Here is a 21,310-nt window from a genome sequence, read left to right on the forward strand (position 1 = left end):
AAAAAAAACAACAACCTTGAAATATTGTAAAAAAAAAAAGTTTTTTTTGGCTCGACCGTGGTGGAAGGGTTGCCACACTGGTGAAGGATAAAGGCAAATAAGAACAATGGGAAAACAAGATAAACGGTGATGACATTTAGAAAAGCGAGCGACTCGAGTGCTACAAGTTCTGCTTTCCACTCGGCTGGAGAGAGATGAGCGATGCGGCGGCAGCGAGGGGCGATAGAAACACAAGGATCGTGTGGACTGATGAGGAGACGGCAACGCGGCTGAAATTAGAACGCTGAACAAACACGAGTGCCGCGCTGAATGGGGAATGTCAACAAAACGCCGCCATGCGTCAATCCCTCTGACTGACTCTTGACTCTTTTCCAAGGGTTCCCTCGTCTGCGAATGGAACGATGGCTAAAAAAGAAAAAAAGAAAAGAAAAGCTGTGAGGAACTCTCGGATTTCATCTAAAATCTTGCACGTCCATCTTGTGAAGATCCAACACAAAGTTCCGTAGATCTGTCTGCAGATTGCATTGGATGCCGTGGCCAATCAAATTCCTTTCAGTCGTGACAAAGCCGGGAAGCAACAGCAACGAGTCCCGAAAAGGAAGAGGATGGAAGGAAACAGGAAGTAAGGAGAGAATTGCTTTTCCTATCTTAGTGGACTTGTCTGGGTGTTCACCCAGAAAATGAAGCTTCTCTTGCTGGAAAATACATTTTCACTTTGCTCTCATGTGGCTTCAGAGAGTGATTACATAACACAACAGCGCAGAGGCGAACAGTAGCACAGCCACATGCAGCTGAGGCCACCCTCTGCACGCAGAGAAAGTGTCAGTCTATAGCGATTTGTCTAAAGTATCAGTGACGCATCTGATTGCTGTGCCTAATGTGATTTACAGAGCATTTACCCAATCACCTTCCCTTTGCTAATTCTTCATTTTGTTACAGCTTAATTTTCACAAGTGTTCATGGAACGACAAGAAACCATCTTGTGACTGCGATACTAGCAACAGCAGCATCTGGCCTGCAGAGAAAAGCGAACATCAGCAACACAGTTTTATGATCCAGACACTCACCAAGAAAACAACACACAGAGACACAAACAGGACAAGGTAGGAAGAAGAGAATTTTTTAAAAATTTAAATATTTTAAATCATACTGTCCAAATGGCGTTAGCCGTTTCAAATTAGCAAGTCTCGTTTTAATGTCGAGCTTTGTCTTTGACCACTTTAGCCTCCGCATAATGACAGAGCAGCTAAGTGCTCAAAGCTTTTTTCTTTTTTTTTCTTTTTTTTTTGAAGCCAAGCAATTGTAAGTGCGTTGATGAACGAGGTAAAGAAGAGGGATTGATGTGGAAAAGAAAGAAGGACATGTCGTTGGCGGCCAGAAGGACAGCGCTAATGAGTTAGTGTCAGCTAATACAGGCTGGAGTGCGGCGGCAGTAAGTGGCTTCATGGCACAATGTTTTGTGGTGGCCTCCACTGTTACTTTGTGGAAGAAAAAAGAAATAAAAACAAAAAAAAACAGTCCTGAATTTCGAGCTAAGTCTGAAATGAAAGCAATGCACAATGTGCGCCTGCATGAAAAGTGAGTGCAGCAAGATCATTGGCAGCGGTTCAACATCTCTCTTCAGAGACTGCACCCCCCCCCCCCCGCCCCCGACACCCACCTGACATGCCTGACGATACAGTCTCTGCTGGTATTCAGTGAAAATGTCGGGCAGAGATACACAAGCTCTCCGTCCTGTCCGTCTTCAAAGCAACCGACTGGGTGGCCTTCAGCCTTCAGCTGTGGCCTTTTGACAGATACTTACTAGGTGCACCGAGCACAGCGCACGTGTAGCCGCGGTAAACAGCCCGTCACCCTGGAAACGACGGAAGCGGGACCCAAAATCAATGCTTCGGCTTAAAACTGCCAATGTGTCGATGAACCACGGCCGAAGCGGTCGATGCCGGTTCAGTTTCGAGCATTAAGACCCGAATAACTGTCAGAAACAGATGAGGCCAGGGTGGAGAGGAAGCGCGGGATCCATTATTGGGTGTATGTAAAAATATAATGTACAATGTGATCTATAAATATTGCAGCTATAAACGAATGAAACGTAACTGTGGTTCTTTTTTTTTTTTCCAAAAAAAAAAAATAATAATAATTTTGCAATTACGGAGTGCAGCGATTGATTGCGTCTAACGCAATCTGAAGATTGGAGCGACGCCTTTTTAAGGCGGGTCGATATCGGCCTCGCTGCCTCTGAAACTCTCGCCCGCACTCACTGCCGCTGACTTACTGATGCGGCGGGGAAAAACAACACCTGACAGATCAGCGGGACAAAATGGAGGAGATGCGCCGTCCGATGAGACGAGGGAGATTAAGAGTCCAAACAAATACACCCTTCTAATCATAGTAATCTGAAAGACACTGATAAGGTAACGGCGGAGCACTGATGCGGAGTCACACGAGGAAACCAAACGGCTAATTTTGTTGTCAACTGAAATACCCAAGTCGGCTGACGTGTGTGTGTGGCCCGCCGCATCTCTCCGGGGACAAATAATCCTCGCTGAGCTTCAAGGGGCTGAGGTCAATTTCACACTCTAATGTGTATTAAAGCGCACCGACGTGCACACGCCCATGTGGGTAACGCTGAGACGGCGGCGCGCTGCGAAGTCATTGGCTTGAGCTGAAACAGGTGGGGTTTAATGGCAGCATCTCGTCTTTCACCGAGACCCCACAAGAAGCCGGGAAGAGATATATTGCGCCCGTATCATTCCATCGATAACGCAATAAAACTGAAGGGGGAATGAAGTACAAAGTTCCCGGTACAAGTGCTTCGCGCGACGAGCGGCGGCGCTAATGGCGCAATAGCCCGGTTTACCAAAAGGGGCCACTGCTAAACACACGGCAGGCTCAGGGCTCTCCTGTGCCACTTCTCGATGCAGCGCCGCCACAGGCCAGGAGGGGGATACACTACTCAAAAGTTATGGTTCAGTGCCACACCTCCAGACTCCAAGATGGCGGCCCATTCATTTCAATGTAGTCGCTAACCCAGCGCATACGCTGAAGTGTCACTTCCCATCATGCCTCTGTCACTCACGTCATCTATTTGGCCAATCAGAACGAGCTGAGACACAGCAGCACGTACAACGTTGACTAAAAGACAATTATTGAAAAATCTACAATAGAAAGATTTGCTATGAAATACGTTTCAGGTCACAGTCGTCCTGTCCGCCGTTTTAAAGGCATTTATTCTTGTATTGCAGTCTGTGGGAAAAATGCTTTGGGCCCATGGGATTTTTTTTGCTGCAGTACCTCGAGTGACCACTGGAGTGAAAACTGGCACGCCCATCATAATGCCAGTCCGGTATTTAGTTCTTATAATACATCCATGTTCAGTGCAATGTTAATGCAAACTGCAAAACTGAACCGATTGGGTGAATGTTGCAACTATTAGTTGTAATACCTAATTAAGTAATGATAATAACAGAGGAGACAGTTTTGTAAACAATTTGTAAAAAAAATAATAATAATAATAATGATAATAAAAAAATAAAATAAAACAGGATAGCCTCGACTACTACACGACTTTCTCCTTTTATCTTGGGAATAGAAATATGGAGCAGCTATTGAAAGGATAGCCGAATAAAAGTCCTATCACTGTGGCGGGACATTGGCATCAGTCCAATCAACTGGGTTCAAACAGTCACAACACAGCAAACAACAACACAACCCAACAACCTTCAGCAAATAAAATGCCTCCTTCACCATAGAATATCCATTCTTTGCAGCTAATGACCTAATTTTCTAGCTCCATGTCAACTACAGGTGACGCTAAATAAGCAATTCGGACCATGAATATTTCAGCAGCTTTTCGACACGCGGCGAGCGCCTCAGTTTACTTATTTTGCCGCTCCAAAAGAAGATACAGCCCGTCTGAGTGCGGCTGTTGCGGCACTCGGGCGCATTTCACATCAGAAGGTTCATTGAAATGACACAGCTAGTCAGAGACCAGACATCATCTAACATCAAAGTGTCTGGCTGCTGAGGGACCATCTGTTTCATAATGTACTCCGAGTCTGTTGCATATGCAACGGAATTACGAAGGCGGCTGAATCTGGGTGCGCGGCTCTAAATATTTCACGTGCTAATCTAAAATATGCGCCGGGGTGTTGTCAGACGCGGAAAAGAAACAAAAATAGGCAAATAGCTCGTGATTGGCGGTGAGCGTCTTCCAAGTTTCCCCCTCCCCGGCTACTCTCTTGCAGCACAGATGGTGCAGAAGCAGCGTTTAACAAAGAGGAATCGCTCTGCTCCCCCCTTAAAACATAATAAGCATAGCCACACTTCTTCATGAGTCAAATGCAATTTAACTGTCCAGCTGTACAAGCCGAGAACAGTCAAGACAGCCAGCACTGGCACGCGCTACAACTTGAGGTGAGGTGAAGGCCAGACCCTGCTGACGTGGGCAGAAATTAACACAGGGAAACCGGCTCTTATTAAAAGTTCCTCCACGGCTCGCTCACAGAAACCTTCTGAGTTCCCCAGACCGTCTGTCTGGGTGGCCGTGCACAATGAGGCCGCTGGCTTTAGCTTGATAGAAATTGTCAAGGAAATCACAATGAGCCTCCAGAACGACAGGCCAGTCAGATCTGTTTCTGCTTTCTGTTCACTATTTAACGCCGTGGGAAGCCAAGACGGCACTGCACAAAAATAGAAGACATTCAATATTCCGATTCTAAACGGTGCATTTTTATTCTTATATAGTGTTGACTATATACTTTAGCTGAATTTGAAATCATCACCTGAGGTCTGACAAGGGAGACATAAGGCCCTAAACGATTGTTAACGTCTCATATTTCCCCCCCTTCAGTCCCACAAATCAGCATTAGAAACACTTTGAATAATTCTGTTAACGTTTGCCTGAACACCCTTATCAGTATTGATTGGGAAAGTTCTCCGCCGGAGTAGGCTGACATTTTGCATTAAGCAGAAGCTTAAACATGTCGATGTCTCCTCATTTCACTATGACATTTAATCATTTGCACTCTCGAGCTAAATTGATGCTATATGGCACTCGCTCTCCCGCGCGTGCATATACATTCACGGTGGCATGCAGTGTTGTGATGCCGAGTTGAATTCCAATTAAAAAATTGAGTCGGTATTTATTGCGTAGAAGCCATACTACACCCCCTAAAAAAAAATACTTCAATAATTTACAAAAATGACTGTGGGGATTCAGGCTTTGGGGACATTTAATCATCCATGTAGCCGTTCTAGGCGTTTTAAACCTTGGCGCACTGTCAACGGCGGCAGTGGGGCGTTGCTGTGGTGACAAGAAGCGCTTGAATTGTGGCCAGGGAGGGTCTGCGGAGGTTCTGTGACCCTGATGCAGCTGATAAAATCCATCAAATACAGTAACACCGCACACCTGCGCTGGAGGTTTAATATATTGCATCGATCCCATGAAAGCTTTTGGACACCAGTGCCAAGGTAGATTTCACCGGATATCCCAGGTTTTTCTTTGCTTGTAGTCATCCAGCATAAAATGCAGCAAAACCTTTCAACATTCATTTCCGTTTTATGTCTTCACCTTCGAAAATACTTGACAGACAGTGTTAAATTTGGCACATAATACCAGCACTACCACTACTAATACTACTACCACTATCACTATTAATACCACTGCCATTACCACTACTACTACTAATACAACTACTAACTACTACGACTACTACTTCTTCTACTACTACTACAACTAATAATAATAATAATAATAATAATAATGATAATAATGATAATAATAATGGAACAAGCAAACAAATGTATCAAACATAAAGGGAAAAGCAGATGCATGAGGAAAAAAAATGACAAGACTCGGCTCAATGGCCCCAGCAGCTGCGAAGCATCTGGCGTTTGCATGTGTGGTTAGGAAACCTTCAGCTGCACCTTCTCCACCCAATAAGGTGGTGTATCCCCGACGTGCGCTGCAGGGGTGCAGGAATGAGGAGGAAATGAGAAAAAGAAATAATTGGAAGGTTAGACTTGATAATGGTCAGCCTGGTGGAAAAACAAGCACTGAACAGCCACCGGGGCCATTTGGTGAGTTTTCAAGGTGGCGTGTGATAGCACTCATTATCCTCTCCATCTCGGAGCAGCCGCGCTGGTGGTGGCGGTGGCGCCGGCTTCCACCTCCGTCCGCAGCGTTGAGCCTCAACACAGCGGCTTCCTGCTTTTGGTTCGACCGTTCTAATGAGATACTGAGCGGCCGCTCCGGCGGGCCGGGGGAAGACGATGGACAAACAGCGCTAGCGCAACTGCGGCGCGGCGTCTGCGTCGGATTCATCAGGTTGCAGCTCAGGTACGGCTTCGATTCGCAGGATTGGAGATCATAAAGCTCTCCGCCCCCGACGAGCAATCCCACCAAAGCCCCCGCGGCATCACCTGCGAGAGCTGCGATCTCGGCCCCGCCGAGTCCTTGCCGGAGTCGCGAGTGTCACCCCGTGGAACGAGTCCTTTCATCAGGCTTCCTCCCCCCTCCCCCCGCTCCCTCCCCTCCCCGGCCCTGACCCTGCCATCTGGGGAAACAGATGATACTAATGAGGGATGGCTCCCCGTCTCCTGGCACCGAGCGAGCGCGCGCGTGCACACCGCCCCTATTGTGCGACACCGTCCCCGCTGCCCCGCGCGAGATACCGACACCGTTTATTATGCAAGCACAGTGAATGGCACATGGTGGGGAGATAACCGGGGGAGTGGGAGAAAGAGGGAAAACAAATCAGAACAAGAAAAATCATCATCGGGTTGATAAAAGTTTGCGCTGGTGGCCTCCGCGGTGTTTAATTTTATGCAGCGTTATGAAAAAAACCCAGATTTGATTGACTTGTATTCTAATGTTAGTAGAAAAAAAGAAGAAGACGGCGATGGCGGCTGCTGGGGGGATTATTGGCTTTATTTTTTTCCCTCCACAGGAAGTGGAAAGGAGCAACCTCTCGGAGATTGCGAGGGTCAGACAGGGCTAATTAGTCTGCGGCGCGCCCCTCAAATTTCTGCCCTGTGATACTAATGAAGTGATCCACGGGAAAGCAGCTGCTCGCCCCTCTGCTCGCACCGCCGCCCGCCCGCCTCGCTGGCCGTCTCCTCTTCCTGCTCCTGCAAGAAAAAAAAAAATCCTTCCAGCGCCCTTCTCACACATCCTGTAAAAAGCGGAGCAGTGTGTGTGTGTGTGTGTGTGTGTGTGTGTGCCAGGGGCAGCAGCTCCAGCCTGCCGCTGAGAGCGTGACAGCACACCGCCTCCCCACCCACTCCGATCGATGGACCCCAGAGATGGGGGGGGTTCTTCAGGGCTGGGCGGAGGGGCGGCGTGCGCAGCTGTGCATGTGTCGCCGTGCCGGGAGAGGGTGACAACAGTCTGGCGCCGCGTCTCACGTCCGCAAGGGGAGCGAAAAAAAAAAAAAAAAAAAGTTTCCCCGTAGCAGCGGGCGCAAAAGGTGCGTGAGCAATGGCTGCGTCCCCAACCAACACCAACCCCAACCAAATTTCTCATTCCCGTGGCGTGACTGAGACTGGCTGTCATGAGTAACTGCTCAGCTAAAGCTTATTAGTCTTTGCCGGCACACACACACACACACACACACACACACACACACACACACACACACACACACACACACACACACACACACACACACACACACACACACACGCAGGATGTTTTCTTGTCTTTTTTTCTTCCCTCCATCGTGCATCACAAAGTGCATGTCGACGACGTCGCCCCTGACTAAAGGATGCGTCTCTCTCACATCTGCAAACCATCATAATAATGAAAATAAAACATATCTGCTGGATACGCAGAGATTTTCAGACACACAAAAAAAAAGAAATCTGAAAAAAAAAATATGTGTGTTGTTATGATATCAAAACATGCTGCGTCAAATTCAAACAGGACAAAACTTTTGACGCACAGAGTGAAAAGTTTATTTTTTTCTTTCTTTTTTTGAAACCCACAGCTCTTGTCAACATCAGACTTTGCTTATTAGGAGTGCAAATGAAAAGGCAAAGCTCTCAGTGCACGGAGCAAAGCCATAAAATAGATAAAAGGATTCTCCAGTTTGGACTGAACTGCCTATTTACATGCAGTGAATTTTGTTCCCCCTCCATTTATTCACTACTCAGTAAATAAACTCTTCTTTTCACAATTTTTTTGCACCAAACAAACTACCATCTACCCACATAACCTCACGCTCACTACTTCCTCTAAAAGGCTGGACCAGGGTCTAAAGAGGGCGGTTTATTTGACGCCCGTGAATGTCACTTGGTTTGATAAAAAACGGCTACAAAAGATAGAAGGGGAAGTGTTGAATTCAAGCGGCACCTCTAGAACCCTTCTCGCTCCTCGATCGTCAGTCTGGCTCCCTTCACTTCGCTCGCCGCAGGAGCTTCTTTGAAAGTCGTATGAAACGCTCCTGCCCAGAATTTGAGGCCAGACTTTCTTTAACGTCCTGCCTCACGATGCCAATATTCTGGAAGCGGAACACTTCACACGGTGCCGGGGCGGCCCCCCTGCGTAACGAACCAACGGCCAACTGGCGGTGACCATGGCGGACGGAAACCAAGACTGAAACTCACACACCATCACCCGTTTAAATACACATTAGCATTGAATTAATCAAATCGATACTGCCAGCGTTCTGAATTGCGGGCACCTGGCAGTGTTAAATGTCACATTTGCTGCGACTATTACAACAGTAGGGAACCTTCACGGGTTCATATTCCCAGTGTGAAGCCTCCACCAGCGGGCACGACAGTCAGTGGCCGCCCTTTGGTTCCACCGGTGCGTCGGGCGAGAGTGAAATCTCTGCCTCGTTGCGGCAGCGACGGCTTGTTCTTCCGCACGCATCCGATCCCGGGTGCAGCCGAGGCCGGGCTGAAGGGCGGCGCAGCTCCTCTGCAGCCGGGAAGATGAGATGCCTGAGAGAGGTCGCCGCGCGAATTCTCAATGAGCGGCGTGCGTCTGTCGGTTCAAAACCGACAATGGGCCAGAAAATAGAGAGAAGAATAATAATACAGGGGGGGAAAAAACAAACAAAAAGAACAAACTTAAGCTGTTGATGTTATAATAGCGATACATCCAGCGTCTTCTCCTCGATTGCTCACTCTTGCTGCGTGATCTCCCCCCCCCCCCCCCCCCCCCCGCGTCTCCTCATTGTTGCCGCCTGGGAAACATCCCGCCGGCCAGTGTGACGGATAAAGGCAGCGACGGCGGCGGTCGGGGGGTGGGGGGGCAAACGATACGATGTGCTTTTGATCATCTGTCAAACTCCGATCTGTGGGCAAACAATTGCCAGTGGCATCGAGTAATGACGCGTCTCGCAGATGTCATGCGCTGCCCCCCCCCCCCTTCCCGCGAGCGCCTCCGTGACTGCAGAGCGGCGGGGGGGAAGGAAAACAACAAAACAACGCAGGCCCTCACCCACCGTCTCGTCTTGGGGTTCCCTTAACGAACGCTCGCGCTCGGCCGAACTCCTTTCCTCTTGATTGACTTTGTACCTTTCCACCCAACCCGCCCCCCCCTCACCTCACCGACGCCCGCGGTGCCACGCGGCGGCCGAGGGGCCGCGAGTCGACTCCCTGATTGGAGAGTTCAGCGTGATCGCCAGGAAATCACGGCTTTCCTGGCGAAGCGGCGCTGCGTCGCCGGGCTCATGAGTAATTGAACGCCATCGATCCGGAGGTGCGGGGGTGATAATAATGAGGTCGCGTACTAGGCGACAGCGAAAAAACACCGGCTGCGGAGACAGCTCACTTCCCGACGGCGGACGTGCACGCGCACAACGCGATGCTTTTCACCTTCCGCACTCCGATAGCATCGCTATCCTGTGTCTTTGGCAGCGCTCGCCTTTTGCTCTCCTTATCTGCCTCGCTGTCGATACAGACAAACCCTCCGTTCCGCCGGGTGTGCAGTGCAGGGGGGGGGGGGGGGGGACGAGGCGAGGCACTATTGACATTCAGCTCAAAAACCCACAGCCCTGAGTGGAGTCCGGGGTGTTGCGCATGAATTATGCATGCCTCGACGCCAGGGTGCTGAGCAACACCAGCGCCATCATAATTGAAACAATTGAAAAGACAATGCCAGATGGGTCAATAATTAGCCGGCGGGAGGGGGGGGGGGGGGGGGGGGGGGCAACCTGATCCGGACGGCCCCTGCCATCCTAACCGCTGAGCACATGGAGGAGACCTTCGGCGACGTCGCCCCCAACCCTCCTTCCTGCTCCCCCTGTCGCACCGCGCAGTAAATAATGTGTTTGGATGTGAGCAGCAAATGTTTGGGAAGGCGGGTTGGGGGGGGGTTGGAGGGAAGCTGCCAATTTCCCCAAGTGTCAGGACTCCAGGTCCCCCCCCCTGGCACTGGGTTGAGGGGTGCTTTGTGGAGCAGGTCGACTGTGCCACACACACACACCACACACACACACACACACACACACACACACCGCCCTCCCCCTGTATTGTTTGTCAAAGCCCTGTCACCTTGGATTAGCTCCCAGACGTTATTCATCGGTGTCTGCCGCTCTGTAGAAAACAGGAGCAGGTGACAGATCCTCCCCTGCAGCCCTGGCACGGTGATAAATCCATACTGAGGCCTCCCAGCAGATCCATTACACTCACTGGTCTCCTGGCCGGAGAAACGACTCAAGGTGATCACCATAAAACGGCACGCCGCCGAGTCGGCGCTCACCTTGCAACGCCTTTAAAAACAAGCGGCGGCGGCGGCGGCGACTCGGACCGGCGCCCGTCATAAAAACTGACAAGCAAACGTGGTCTGGTTGACGACTGTATACAGCACTGTAGGTCGGTCAGAAGGAATAAACAACTTTCTGATGTGGTACAAGATGAAATAGGAAACACAGTGAGTTTTGGCATCCAGAGTTTGAAAGTGTCTTCAATTAACAGAAACAACCGTCGGTGCTTTTCTTTTATAACAGACGCATATTAAGTTTCGATGACATCCGCTGATAAGTGTCACACAACATCACCCATGTGACCTTCTGAGGAAGACGGAAGTTTGTGTTGGCACATGCCAAGGTGCGAAAACATCTAAAACTATCATGTGTCTGTGATAAAAGACAAACAAAAAAAAAAAATTAAACAAGAAAACATGATATTACAACATGAAGACTTTATATCCCTGAAGTTAAACCTCTTACGTGAGTGCATTGGCCTCGTCTTTATTTTGCACGGGCTTGCTGTGTTAAACCTTGCCGCCAGAAGTTCACCTAATTAAAATAAAAACCAAAGTGCTTCAAGATGCAAACTTTGCTTCATTTGGGTCAAACGATAAAAGGGGGGGAAATAAAAACCACTGAAGGAAAGAAACTCAGACAAAACCTCGGCCCAGAAGACCTACGCAGATGTGCGGCTGGTCTAATTTGCTGGGTACATATTGACTGAAGGTGACAGAGGTGCGCACAAAGGTTGGGAAAGCCCCAGACCAATAATATCGCCAAAAGACGTTTGATTTGCATTTTATGGAGACTCATTTCCACGTTTCTTAAAAGCGGCGCCCCCTGAAAGCACACATGGGCTCCTGCGGGTTGGTCTCACTCCCCCATTAGGGTTTATAGACAGCCATATGCGTTTTTATGAGAAAGTTAATGGTTTTTAAGGAGTGCGGCGCAGGTCTAAATCCACAGCATTAAACCTAAGAATGGCAACAAGGGTTATCCACCAGACTCTGTTTAAGCGTAGGGTAACACTTAGTTCGACGACCGGCCACCGACGTCGCTACGCCCTCGTATATCCAGCTGCAGACTGGGACCGGTGGTGGCGGAGAGGGGAGGAAAAACAAAAATAAAACAAACCTGTCAAACATTTACAGGCTTAAGAAGCCTAATGGGCGAAAGTGAGCGTGGCAATTTACGGAAAAGAACATCAAAGGCCGGGGAGCGACTATTTAGGCAGGCAGCATTCATGCATAATTAGCTGTGAAAATGCCACTACAGGAGCCTGCTACACCCTGTTTTTAATTAGTTTTTATTCTTAGTCGGCACTGAGAGGTAAACAAGACCATCAGATTAAAACTTTTCCCTCCTCAGATGACGGCACTGTCACGGCGCCGTTGTCTGAGGGCTGTGTTCTCTTGTCCACGGGGCGCGTGTGTGAGTGGGTTGAGTGTGTCAGGAAGCCTTCATACGTGATTAATGGTGACAGTCAGCGTCTGTGTCATCAAACAGAACGTTGAAGCAAAGCAATTAGAGTTTAGTTCTTAAAAAAATAAAACAAAATCAAACAACAATAAAATGAGAGGCAGTGAAACTGAACGCCACGTGAGCTAACCAAGCCACGGGCACCCTGTGAGCTTCTTGCGGGTGCCGCCGCTGGTTCCGGCGGGCCATTTTGCAGCGGCAGCATCCGGTTGTGCCAGGAGGCTGGGCGAGGGACAGATGGGAAGGCAGGGCCGCATTAGAGTCGCTGCCACGTCCCACTTCAACACCTGACCTTCCGCTGGTCCCTCTTCATCTGCCGCCCACCAGCCTCCACCTCCAGACACGTCACTGTCACCGGGCAGCGCAGCCTAAAACCCACCGCTCCTGCAGCCCATTACTCAGAGGCCTCTCACCTCTCATTTTCCACCACCGTTTGGCTATTTGGGGGTGAGACCACCGTACTTTCTTTTCTCTTTCTTGCTGGTGTTTACCTGATCAATCAAGATGCCCCCCGACTTCCTGCCATCTCCCCGTGATGAATGGCCGCCGGCCATCCCACCGACAGCCAGGCAGCTGATGCCACATAATTACAGCGTGGACGCTTAGGCTAAATTACCAAATTACTCCGTCCCTCAAGAGGCCTCGGGAGACTGACAGGGCCAACCGACGAAAGGGAAGATAGAGAAATCAGAGGGAGAGGAAGAAGACGGCTTGGAGGAGCACATGCACCCCGGTGGTTGAACGGTGAAATTAGGGTTGCAGTGTTTGTGGAGGGGCCACCCGCAACAGGGGGTCCAATGACGGGGCCTGAGAATGAAGGGAACGAGAAAAAAACAAAAACAACACAAAACATCTGGCTTCTCCTAAAACACGATATTTCCATTTTTCAGTTCAGCCAATAAATTATTCATTCAAGAATCCAAGCACACAAAGTTCTGACCAGATAATTTACAAGTTTACACTGGGTCTATTGTTTTTATTATTATTATTATTCGCCAACTGTAAAAATAGTGAAGACAAATTTGCATTATTTGCAAAGCGTTGTTTTTTTCCAACAAACACAAAAACTTTTTTCTTATGACACGAGCAGCTGTATACCCTTTCATGCGGCAGCGGCTGACAGGCTGGCTGAGTGACTGGCATACCAGACAGAAACACTAAAACAATCAAAACCGTCTGCGGAGGTCTGCGGCGGGCCCGTCTGGTAAATGGAGTGCGCTTTAAGTGATGAAGTGACATTTATGACGTGAGCGCTAACACTGAGCAGCGGGGAAGATGTTGACTTAACACCGAGCCTTGTTGGGACCTGCGGTGGCCACCATGGTTGACTTAAGCCGCACTAATTTATCCACTGCAACAAAGGGCCTCTTTCACTGCCGGCCTTGAAAACAAGGCGGGCGAGGGGGAAATAGCCTTTAAACAGGAACAACTGAATCTGCTGGAGCCATTACGCCGCGATGCCTCAGAAAATAGAGGGGTGACATGAAAGAGGAGAGAAAAAGCTCAAATGGTTTTCATTCATCCCGAATCACCTTTAACGCCTTGGGTCACGGGTGCATTTTCACTACTGGGAACCGCTCAAATGCACAACACAAGGAAGGCCAACTGAAAAAAAAATCTCTGCGCTCAAATTAACAAATCACGGGCTGCCCGATGCCATTTCCACAACGTCTGAGAGCCAGTGCGTGATGTGGCGGCGACTGCTCCGATAAACAAGCCCGGCAGAATGATAATGTTTAGGGGGTAATTTAATCAGAATGGGCTGCATGTCACTTACTAATAGTGGGTACTTTGCCGTGATTTATCTGTGTTTGCCGAGCGGAGGGAGACGGAGCAGACGGCGCGGTGCGCCCAAATTAAATAGGACATGGGAAAGATTCCGCGCGCTATCAGGGAGGAGAATTTATCACCGGTTGATGAGTAGTATCGTAAGCGCAGGTGCAGTTACAGTAAACACCAGAGACTCCCGTTTTATGCTGAGAGGGAGGCGGCAGATGAAGTAGGAGCTGGAGTGAACTGGGGTGAGACTCCCAGTGGTGTTGTGTCTAACTTCGGTACTGGAAGTTCCACTGAAGCTTGCAGTGGGGAGGAGGGAAAAAAAAGCTCTTGTGATTCGACTGCTGGAACAAACACTGAAAAGTTGCAACAAGAAAGTTTGTGGCCACAGCGGCTTCTGTGACTGTGACTGCGTGAGTGTGCAGTATTGAAATCCATGTCTGTGTATTTCTAGCTTACTGTAACACCAGCAGTGAAGATTTCCTTCATTGAGTTCTATAGAAATGTGTAATAATGGATTGTAAGAAGTGATAATAGTGTGACAATGTTTTCATATGGGTGACATCAACACTCAGACAAGTTTTGTGCCAGAATACATACGGTATATAACATTTAAATGGGAGTTTAGGGGGCAGTTTAAGCTGTGTGTCGCTCTATCATGGTCAGTGCAGAAGCAAACTCACAATGATTAGCATCCAGTGCTAGATTAAAGCTAAATCAAAGGTCTATCTGCCCCTTGATGCCACACAGATAATCACCGGGCTGGGTAGAAGCAATACTCTCAAAGTCAATACAACTGGGTCTATAACCTTACAGCTGGTAAGTCACACTGAGAGTCCAATTGAGCAAAACCAACAACTCATCCCACCGCTCTCTCCCCACGGTGAGGTCGACTTCTGAGAGATGAAACAGATGCGTCGCACAAACTCTCGTCAGCGCCATCGCTTACTGTACAAGAGACAAGGAGCCTTTTTATTTCCGAGATAATGATGAGAAATTATATTAAAAAACAGAAAGCTGGCATGACAGTGCAAAGATGAAATAGTGTTGCTCTGGCTTCCTTCAAATATCCAAATATGATTTATTATTTAAAGCATATACTTTGAGCACTGAGAATAACAGGCAAAGGGAGCAAAACAATAAAAAAAGTACAAATATTTTGAACTGCCAATCTAAAGGTAGCCTGGGGGAGAAAAACAAGACGCGGTGAAAAGGCTTCAAATGAAACCGGAGAGAGAAAAGTGAAGCTAGCGTCTATTGAAAAGTTCCTCTGGGACATTTACTTTCTCAGGCAGACCTCTGGCTTAAACTCTAAATACCTCTTAGGTCTTCTGTGACAGCTGCGGCTGAAACGTGCAGGAGCAGATTAACCCGCAGGTCATCGCTAAACATTAATGGTGTGAACTCGCGGGCCGGCGCAATGACGATAAGGTTCGCACGACTCTGTTGTGAAAGTTTGCCCGCCGCGCATTTTCCTGGCGATGCACAGAATTCCACTTAAAGGCAAAAGAGTTGACATTCTGCTATTATGCGTTTGATTCTGTGTAAACCCGTCTGTTATTCAGCCATTTGTATGCAGTCACTCATCATATACCGTGACATTAAAGCAAGTTGGAAAGCCAAAGAAAACATTTTGGAAATAATCCAATCCGTCATGCTGTCATCCGGGGTGCCTTGTTTGTGCTATCCATCAACCATCAACGTCTGTATCGTCGACATTTCCACAACATATCCAATGCGTCCCGTCGGGGGAAATAAAAGAAACATCAGTAAGACACAATTCTACCTGTGCAGCTCACAAAACTGCCCTGAGGTGGAGGTTTGGTGAAGCTGAAGCCCATTATGATCTTATGAAAAAAAAATAAAGGCCACAGTTCCAAAATAGTGCACACTTAACCTTGATGCCAATAATGGAACAATTACAGACAAAGTTGGAACACATCCTGCAACACTTAGGCCGTAAGCACGAGACTTCACTTGTTACACTTGACGCGGCCTTTTCATCCCATCATTGATCTGCGGACAGATGAGGAACTTGTCTAACGCATGGGGTGGGGGGACAATTTGAGAGGGGCGTTTGAGAGGGGATGTCTTTCCGCTACGGTAGGTGGGTGATTACTGTCATTGATTAATAATCCTTGGCCGGCCCCGTAATAATCGCTGCCACATGTGCTTGGTCACCTTAAAGGAAAGGCTCATTTGCCACTGGGATTCACAGCCTAAACTCTTTAGGGGGGGGTGTAATAGGGAGCAATTTTTCTGTCTTGAGTAGTGGGGGGGGGGAGAGAAACCCGACAGAGACGGGGTGGGTTAAGCCGGTCATTTTCCATTGCCTCATCACATCAAATTGCCCAATGAGGACATCTGTGATTTCCCATCCACTGCTCCTCTCCCTGTGGAAAATGAGCCATTTTCCGGGGCACAAGGAAGCATTTTATTGCCTTAACAGGCTATCGTTTTTAAATGCCTATTTCTGTATTCCCAAAAAGAAAATACTAAAAGCGAAAGTGACCAGGGTGAAGTGGTCCACTTGTAAAATGCAGCACCTGTCGACGGTGGTCGACGACGGGGTAGAAACAAACCTCTTCAGGATGCTTGTGTTTCGCTCCATCCGGTCTTGGAACGTTCACACACACGCAAACACACACTTGCCTACGCACCTCAACATGCGGCACAGCCATTGTTTTAGCTCAATTATTTTGTTTTGATGGTGGGAGGCAAAAATCGGAACGGACATCGCAGTCTGATTGATTTTACATGAGTAGATGAAGCACCATCTGTAGTCGGGCGCCAGCAGGAGTAATGACTGTCCATATGGGCGCCGCGCAAGGACGTCGACAGGCTGGAATATGTTTAAAATTGCAGCTCAGCTCTTTCGTGAACGTAAAGCCCTGCCCGTGGAAATTGTGTTTCGGCTAATTACCACATAACGCTGGCGCAGCTTCTCGCAACGTCCCAGCGCAATGTTTGTCTGCATGTGTTTGTCTCAACTCGACACTTTGCAGAAACTGAGAGGCCGACGGGAAACCGTGAAAGTGCTTTCAACACTGTCAACTGGTTCGTTTTCCAACAACACCCACAGAGGGAATTAAAAAAAAAAAAATGTAGTTAACACAAAAAAAGTCAATAAAATCTTTACTTTATGTTTAAACAGCTGCATATGTACAGTTCCTTATGTGCGGGAAAAAAAGGAGGTTTGGTGGTTTTGCAGTAGGCAGGGTTTAGAAGCTGTTGAAATAAAGTCCAACCTTCTATTTGTCAGTGATGACAGCAGGCGAGTTCTGTAAATTAATTGTCAAATTACACAAATATCTGAAATAACTTAGTGTCAGTTTTGATCAGTGGATCCCTTTAGCATCAGCCAAGGGTTCCATTACTGCAACATTAAGGTTCAATTAATCCACTTTAAACTGCCCGTTCATTGAGTCCTTCGAGCCTCTGTCTCTCTCACGCCGCTGCTAAATGAACGTCGCGAAAAATATCAACGCCGCCTACTCTTTTGTTTGCTTTGTGCAGCTGGGACGCGCCGACTCACAGTTATTTTTGGAGGGGTGGATATTAAATAAGCCGCACGCAGGGTTCCGTCCAATCACATAATGCCTGTGCCGGGACAGTAACGGAAATTGACGGACAGAATCTAATCAAAGCAAGCAAGACGGCTTGGGTAAGAGCAGGGACTGACGTCAGGGAGACGGCAAGCGGCTGTCAGTGTCGGCGTCGGGCGGAGGAGGCACCATCGGCGGCGAGATGAGATTGCGATTGCGGCCAATAGCCCGACCCGATATGAAATAACATCACGTCCGTAGAAGAACTGAATGTCCCAAGTAAGGAGCACACAATCCATTATGAGCTATCAAGCAGAGAGGAGAAGTTTTGCCAGGAGATAATTACAACAGCAGAACCCAGCGGCAGGGCTATTGCTCCCCCCGGTCATCCTGCAAGTCAGGACGCCGTCTCCCGCTTCTGGCCGCATGTGCGCACACACACACACACACACACACAGACACACACACACACACACACACACTTGAACCGGCTGCCCGGAAGGTTGACTGGTACTTTGTCTGCTCCATTTGTTTGACATCTTTACGATGTACCGCATTAACACAACCTAATTTCATCTGGACCTCGATGTCTTCTCTTGGCTGTCGCACTGAAATCCTTCAGGGTTAGGTTAGGACTCGCGGGACGTCTGTCTCGACCGAATTACACTAAGCGACATCGCTCCCACCGTCGTACTTTCCATTTTGGAGATTGCGCTGGAAGTGGCACATGCGTTACGGACGTGCATCGCCGGAAATTAGCTTGTGAATCGCCGTCGTCGTCGTCGCTGTTCGGCACTGGGATGACATACACGTGTGCGCACATGTACTGGAAACTTCCCAAGACTTGATTATGAAAAATAATAATCACAAAGGCAATAAAAAAAAAAAAACAACTGAAAACGCTGCAGTCCCTCTTCTGAGATGCGCACTTACAGCAAAGCAGTAAGTTTTCAAAAAAGCAAAACAAAATAAATCAGGTATGACAAAAATCTAGCAAATTAAGCAACTAATAGCTCCCTTAATGTCTTTGTTTGTGTGCAGTTGACACCAACCAGCCATGAAACAAACAACCAGTCATAGTAATTATCCAGAAAACATCCAGCCCCCAAATTAATTCCAAATTAATCTCGGAGTCAAATCCATAACCACTGAAAAACAATGGTTCATGAATTTGTATAGTGCGCAGATGGCGGAGGGAGATTCCACACACTCCCATCTTTCTACATACATATCTATATTTTCTCTTTTGTCCCCCAGCTACCTTTCAGTGCACGGCCAGCGTGGGGCGCCGGCTACATCAACAGCCTTGGGTTTGAATAAATGAGTCCATATTCACAAGGCAATATAGATTAATGTTGGACTCGGCAGTGTTTTTCCCCTCTAATGTTTACCACTGAATCTTAATGTTCACTAACTGTCAGGTGATGCGGCAACTTTGATTAGCATCGCCGCAGCAAGTCGGAGGGGCCGCGTCGCAGCGCAGGGCGGCGAGAGAGCAAAAGGGAGGAAACATGTTCATTACTGCTACTCACATCTTGCAGGAAGATCGTAGCCGCAGGTGATCTTGGCTTTGCCCGTCTCGCAGCCATTTAGCGACTGGCACTCGTCGTACAGGCAGGAGCCCGCCGCCTTGTGAATGCAGCCATCCACTGGAACACACACAGACAGAGAGACAAAGAAGGTGAGGCCCATCTGAAGGGGAGAAAACAGGACACGTCTCAAACCGGCCAGGCTAATTAGCGCCGGCGTATTTAATAATGTCGAAAACAAACACGTGTTTACGAGAACGGAGGTTTCGTAAAAACAAGATGTAAATAACGTTCACGGGGTCGTATTTCTCATCGCCGAACGTCCACGTTGCCGAATTATCTTCCTCCTAGGTCTGCATTTCCTCTCTTTGGGGAAGGTTGGCTGTGGCATCGCGTGCCGCGCCTGTTGCTGGTAAATATTGACTAGCATAGGAATTAAATTAGCCGGGCCGGGATCTAATAACGCCTCCGCACACAGGGAAAATGAGACTGTTCTTCCTGTAATCCCTCTGCAATGTCAACAGCAATCTACAGTCAGATCATTAACCGTGTTTGCGGCCCTGTGGTGGAATCTCACAGCCGGCTGGCCAATTCCTCGGGCGGGTCACGACGCCGCTGGATCCGCGCTCCGATTCCGTACCGCCGTCCCCCCGTTGACGCGCTCGTCCCGGTTCTGACAAGACCCAAAGGTTTTCATTTTAGCGGGTTAAGGCCGCGACACACTTGATTGATGGCGCGTCTTACGCGAGAAGGCAGAGGGATTGAAATCAGCATTATCTGTCTCTGAAAGCCTGACATCCTTCCAAGAGCGCGTTATCAATCACAGAGAAACATCATGAAACCCGTCTCAAGTTGTCCCGTGGAAAAACAAAACCAAAAAAATACATTTAAAAAGATCCTCACACGACATTACAGGATAATGGCAGCAGCTAGACAAACAGGCGTGTCATTTATTTATTTCATTTTCTTTCATTCAGTGGGTTTGCTTTGTAGAACCTTGCCCGTGGAGGGAACATATCACTCACAGCTTTAGGCATCAAAGGAAGAAGTAGAAGAAGAAGAAGAAGAAGAAGGAGAAGGAGAAGTAGAAGAAGAAAAACAAAACTTGAGAGTAAAAATAGGCTGCGAGATAACCAATGTTCACATATGTTAAACTGATAAAGAAAAAGAACGAAGGAGATAAAGTGCAAAGAGTCTAAAGAGATATGAATTTTAATACACATTAAAAAATGCAGCTAATCGCTATTTTCATCTTTAATGAAATAATTATCGCATGCAGCGCTGAGAGAGAGAGGGAGAGAGAGAGAGAGAGAGAGAGAGAGACGGGGGCGGAGGGGAAAAGAGGAACAAGAAGGCTGATCTACTAAAAAAAAAAAGTGCTCTTCACATCGACGACAGGGACAAAGGGAGGGAGGGGGAAAAAAAGTCTTTTGATGAGGGATGGTGCTGTTCTGGATGAGTCCATGACAACAGCTGGGCGGAAGATTTTCTACCACTATCAATCATCTTTAATGGACTGAGCGACAGGCAAGTGACAGAGACGAATCCTGATGGCTCGGGGAAAAAAATAACATGGGTCTGACAGTGATGGGTATATGAGGAGGGATCGCTCCGGCAACAATGGAGGCTACTTAACGCAACGCAACGCAACACAACACAGAGTGGCGGCGTCGCCGTTGTCTCCGCCGCGCAGAGACAAGATCGTCCGCGATCATCAGCCGCACTTATTTGCATCGTAATTGCTGCTCGACATTTCTCGACACGCAAAACTGCTCAATCTCCACATCTCGACGAGGACGCTCCGAGCCGAGAGAGGCTCCTCCCACGGGACAAAACCATTGCGTTTTTTCTGCCTCGGCGTTTTGTCGCAACAGCGACTTTGTTTTCAGACATAAAATGTGTGTTGTATCTGCAGCAGACACAGGGTGGTTTGTGTTTTCTCCTTTTTTAGTGTCAGTACTAAGAGTTTAATAGGAAAGAGGATTAGGGCCACGAGAAGAGAAGGAAATAGATTTTTATTCAAGTTTTCATTTCGAGTTTTGAGTTGTAATTTCGTGAATAAAGTCACAATTTCGTGAATAAAGTCGACGTTAAAAAAGACAAAATTTCGAATGAAGTTGACGCAAATAAAGTGTGAAAAGGCGAGTAGTCCAAATGGATGGTGGATTAACCCAGTTACCGACAGTTGAAAGTAAACTGCCGAAAGGTGCATCCCACAAGACTTTATTCTCAAAATTGGAAACTTGGGGAAAAAAAAAAATCTCTCTATATATTTTTT

General features: G+C 48.0%; 1 protein-coding gene across 6 annotated transcripts in view; it reads right to left on the bottom strand.

Annotated features, from left to right (window-relative positions):
• Nucleotides 1-21,310, bottom strand: part of macrod2 (mono-ADP ribosylhydrolase 2) — a 418,233-nt gene that overhangs the window by 230,876 nt on the left and 166,047 nt on the right. For all 6 annotated transcript variants that reach the window (XM_076018902.1, XM_076018905.1, XM_076018901.1 and 3 more), the window contains exon 5: nucleotides 19,036-19,152. In XM_076018902.1, the coding sequence (XP_075875017.1) occupies nucleotides 19,036-19,152 (117 nt within the window). The remainder of the gene's footprint in view (nucleotides 1-19,035; nucleotides 19,153-21,310) is intronic.

This window comes from Nelusetta ayraudi, unplaced genomic scaffold (assembly GCF_046127955.1).
Source record: "Nelusetta ayraudi isolate G7.1 ecotype Tasmania unplaced genomic scaffold, CSIRO-AGI_Nayr_v1 ptg000008l, whole genome shotgun sequence".
Taxonomy (NCBI): domain Eukaryota; kingdom Metazoa; phylum Chordata; class Actinopteri; order Tetraodontiformes; family Monacanthidae; genus Nelusetta; species Nelusetta ayraudi.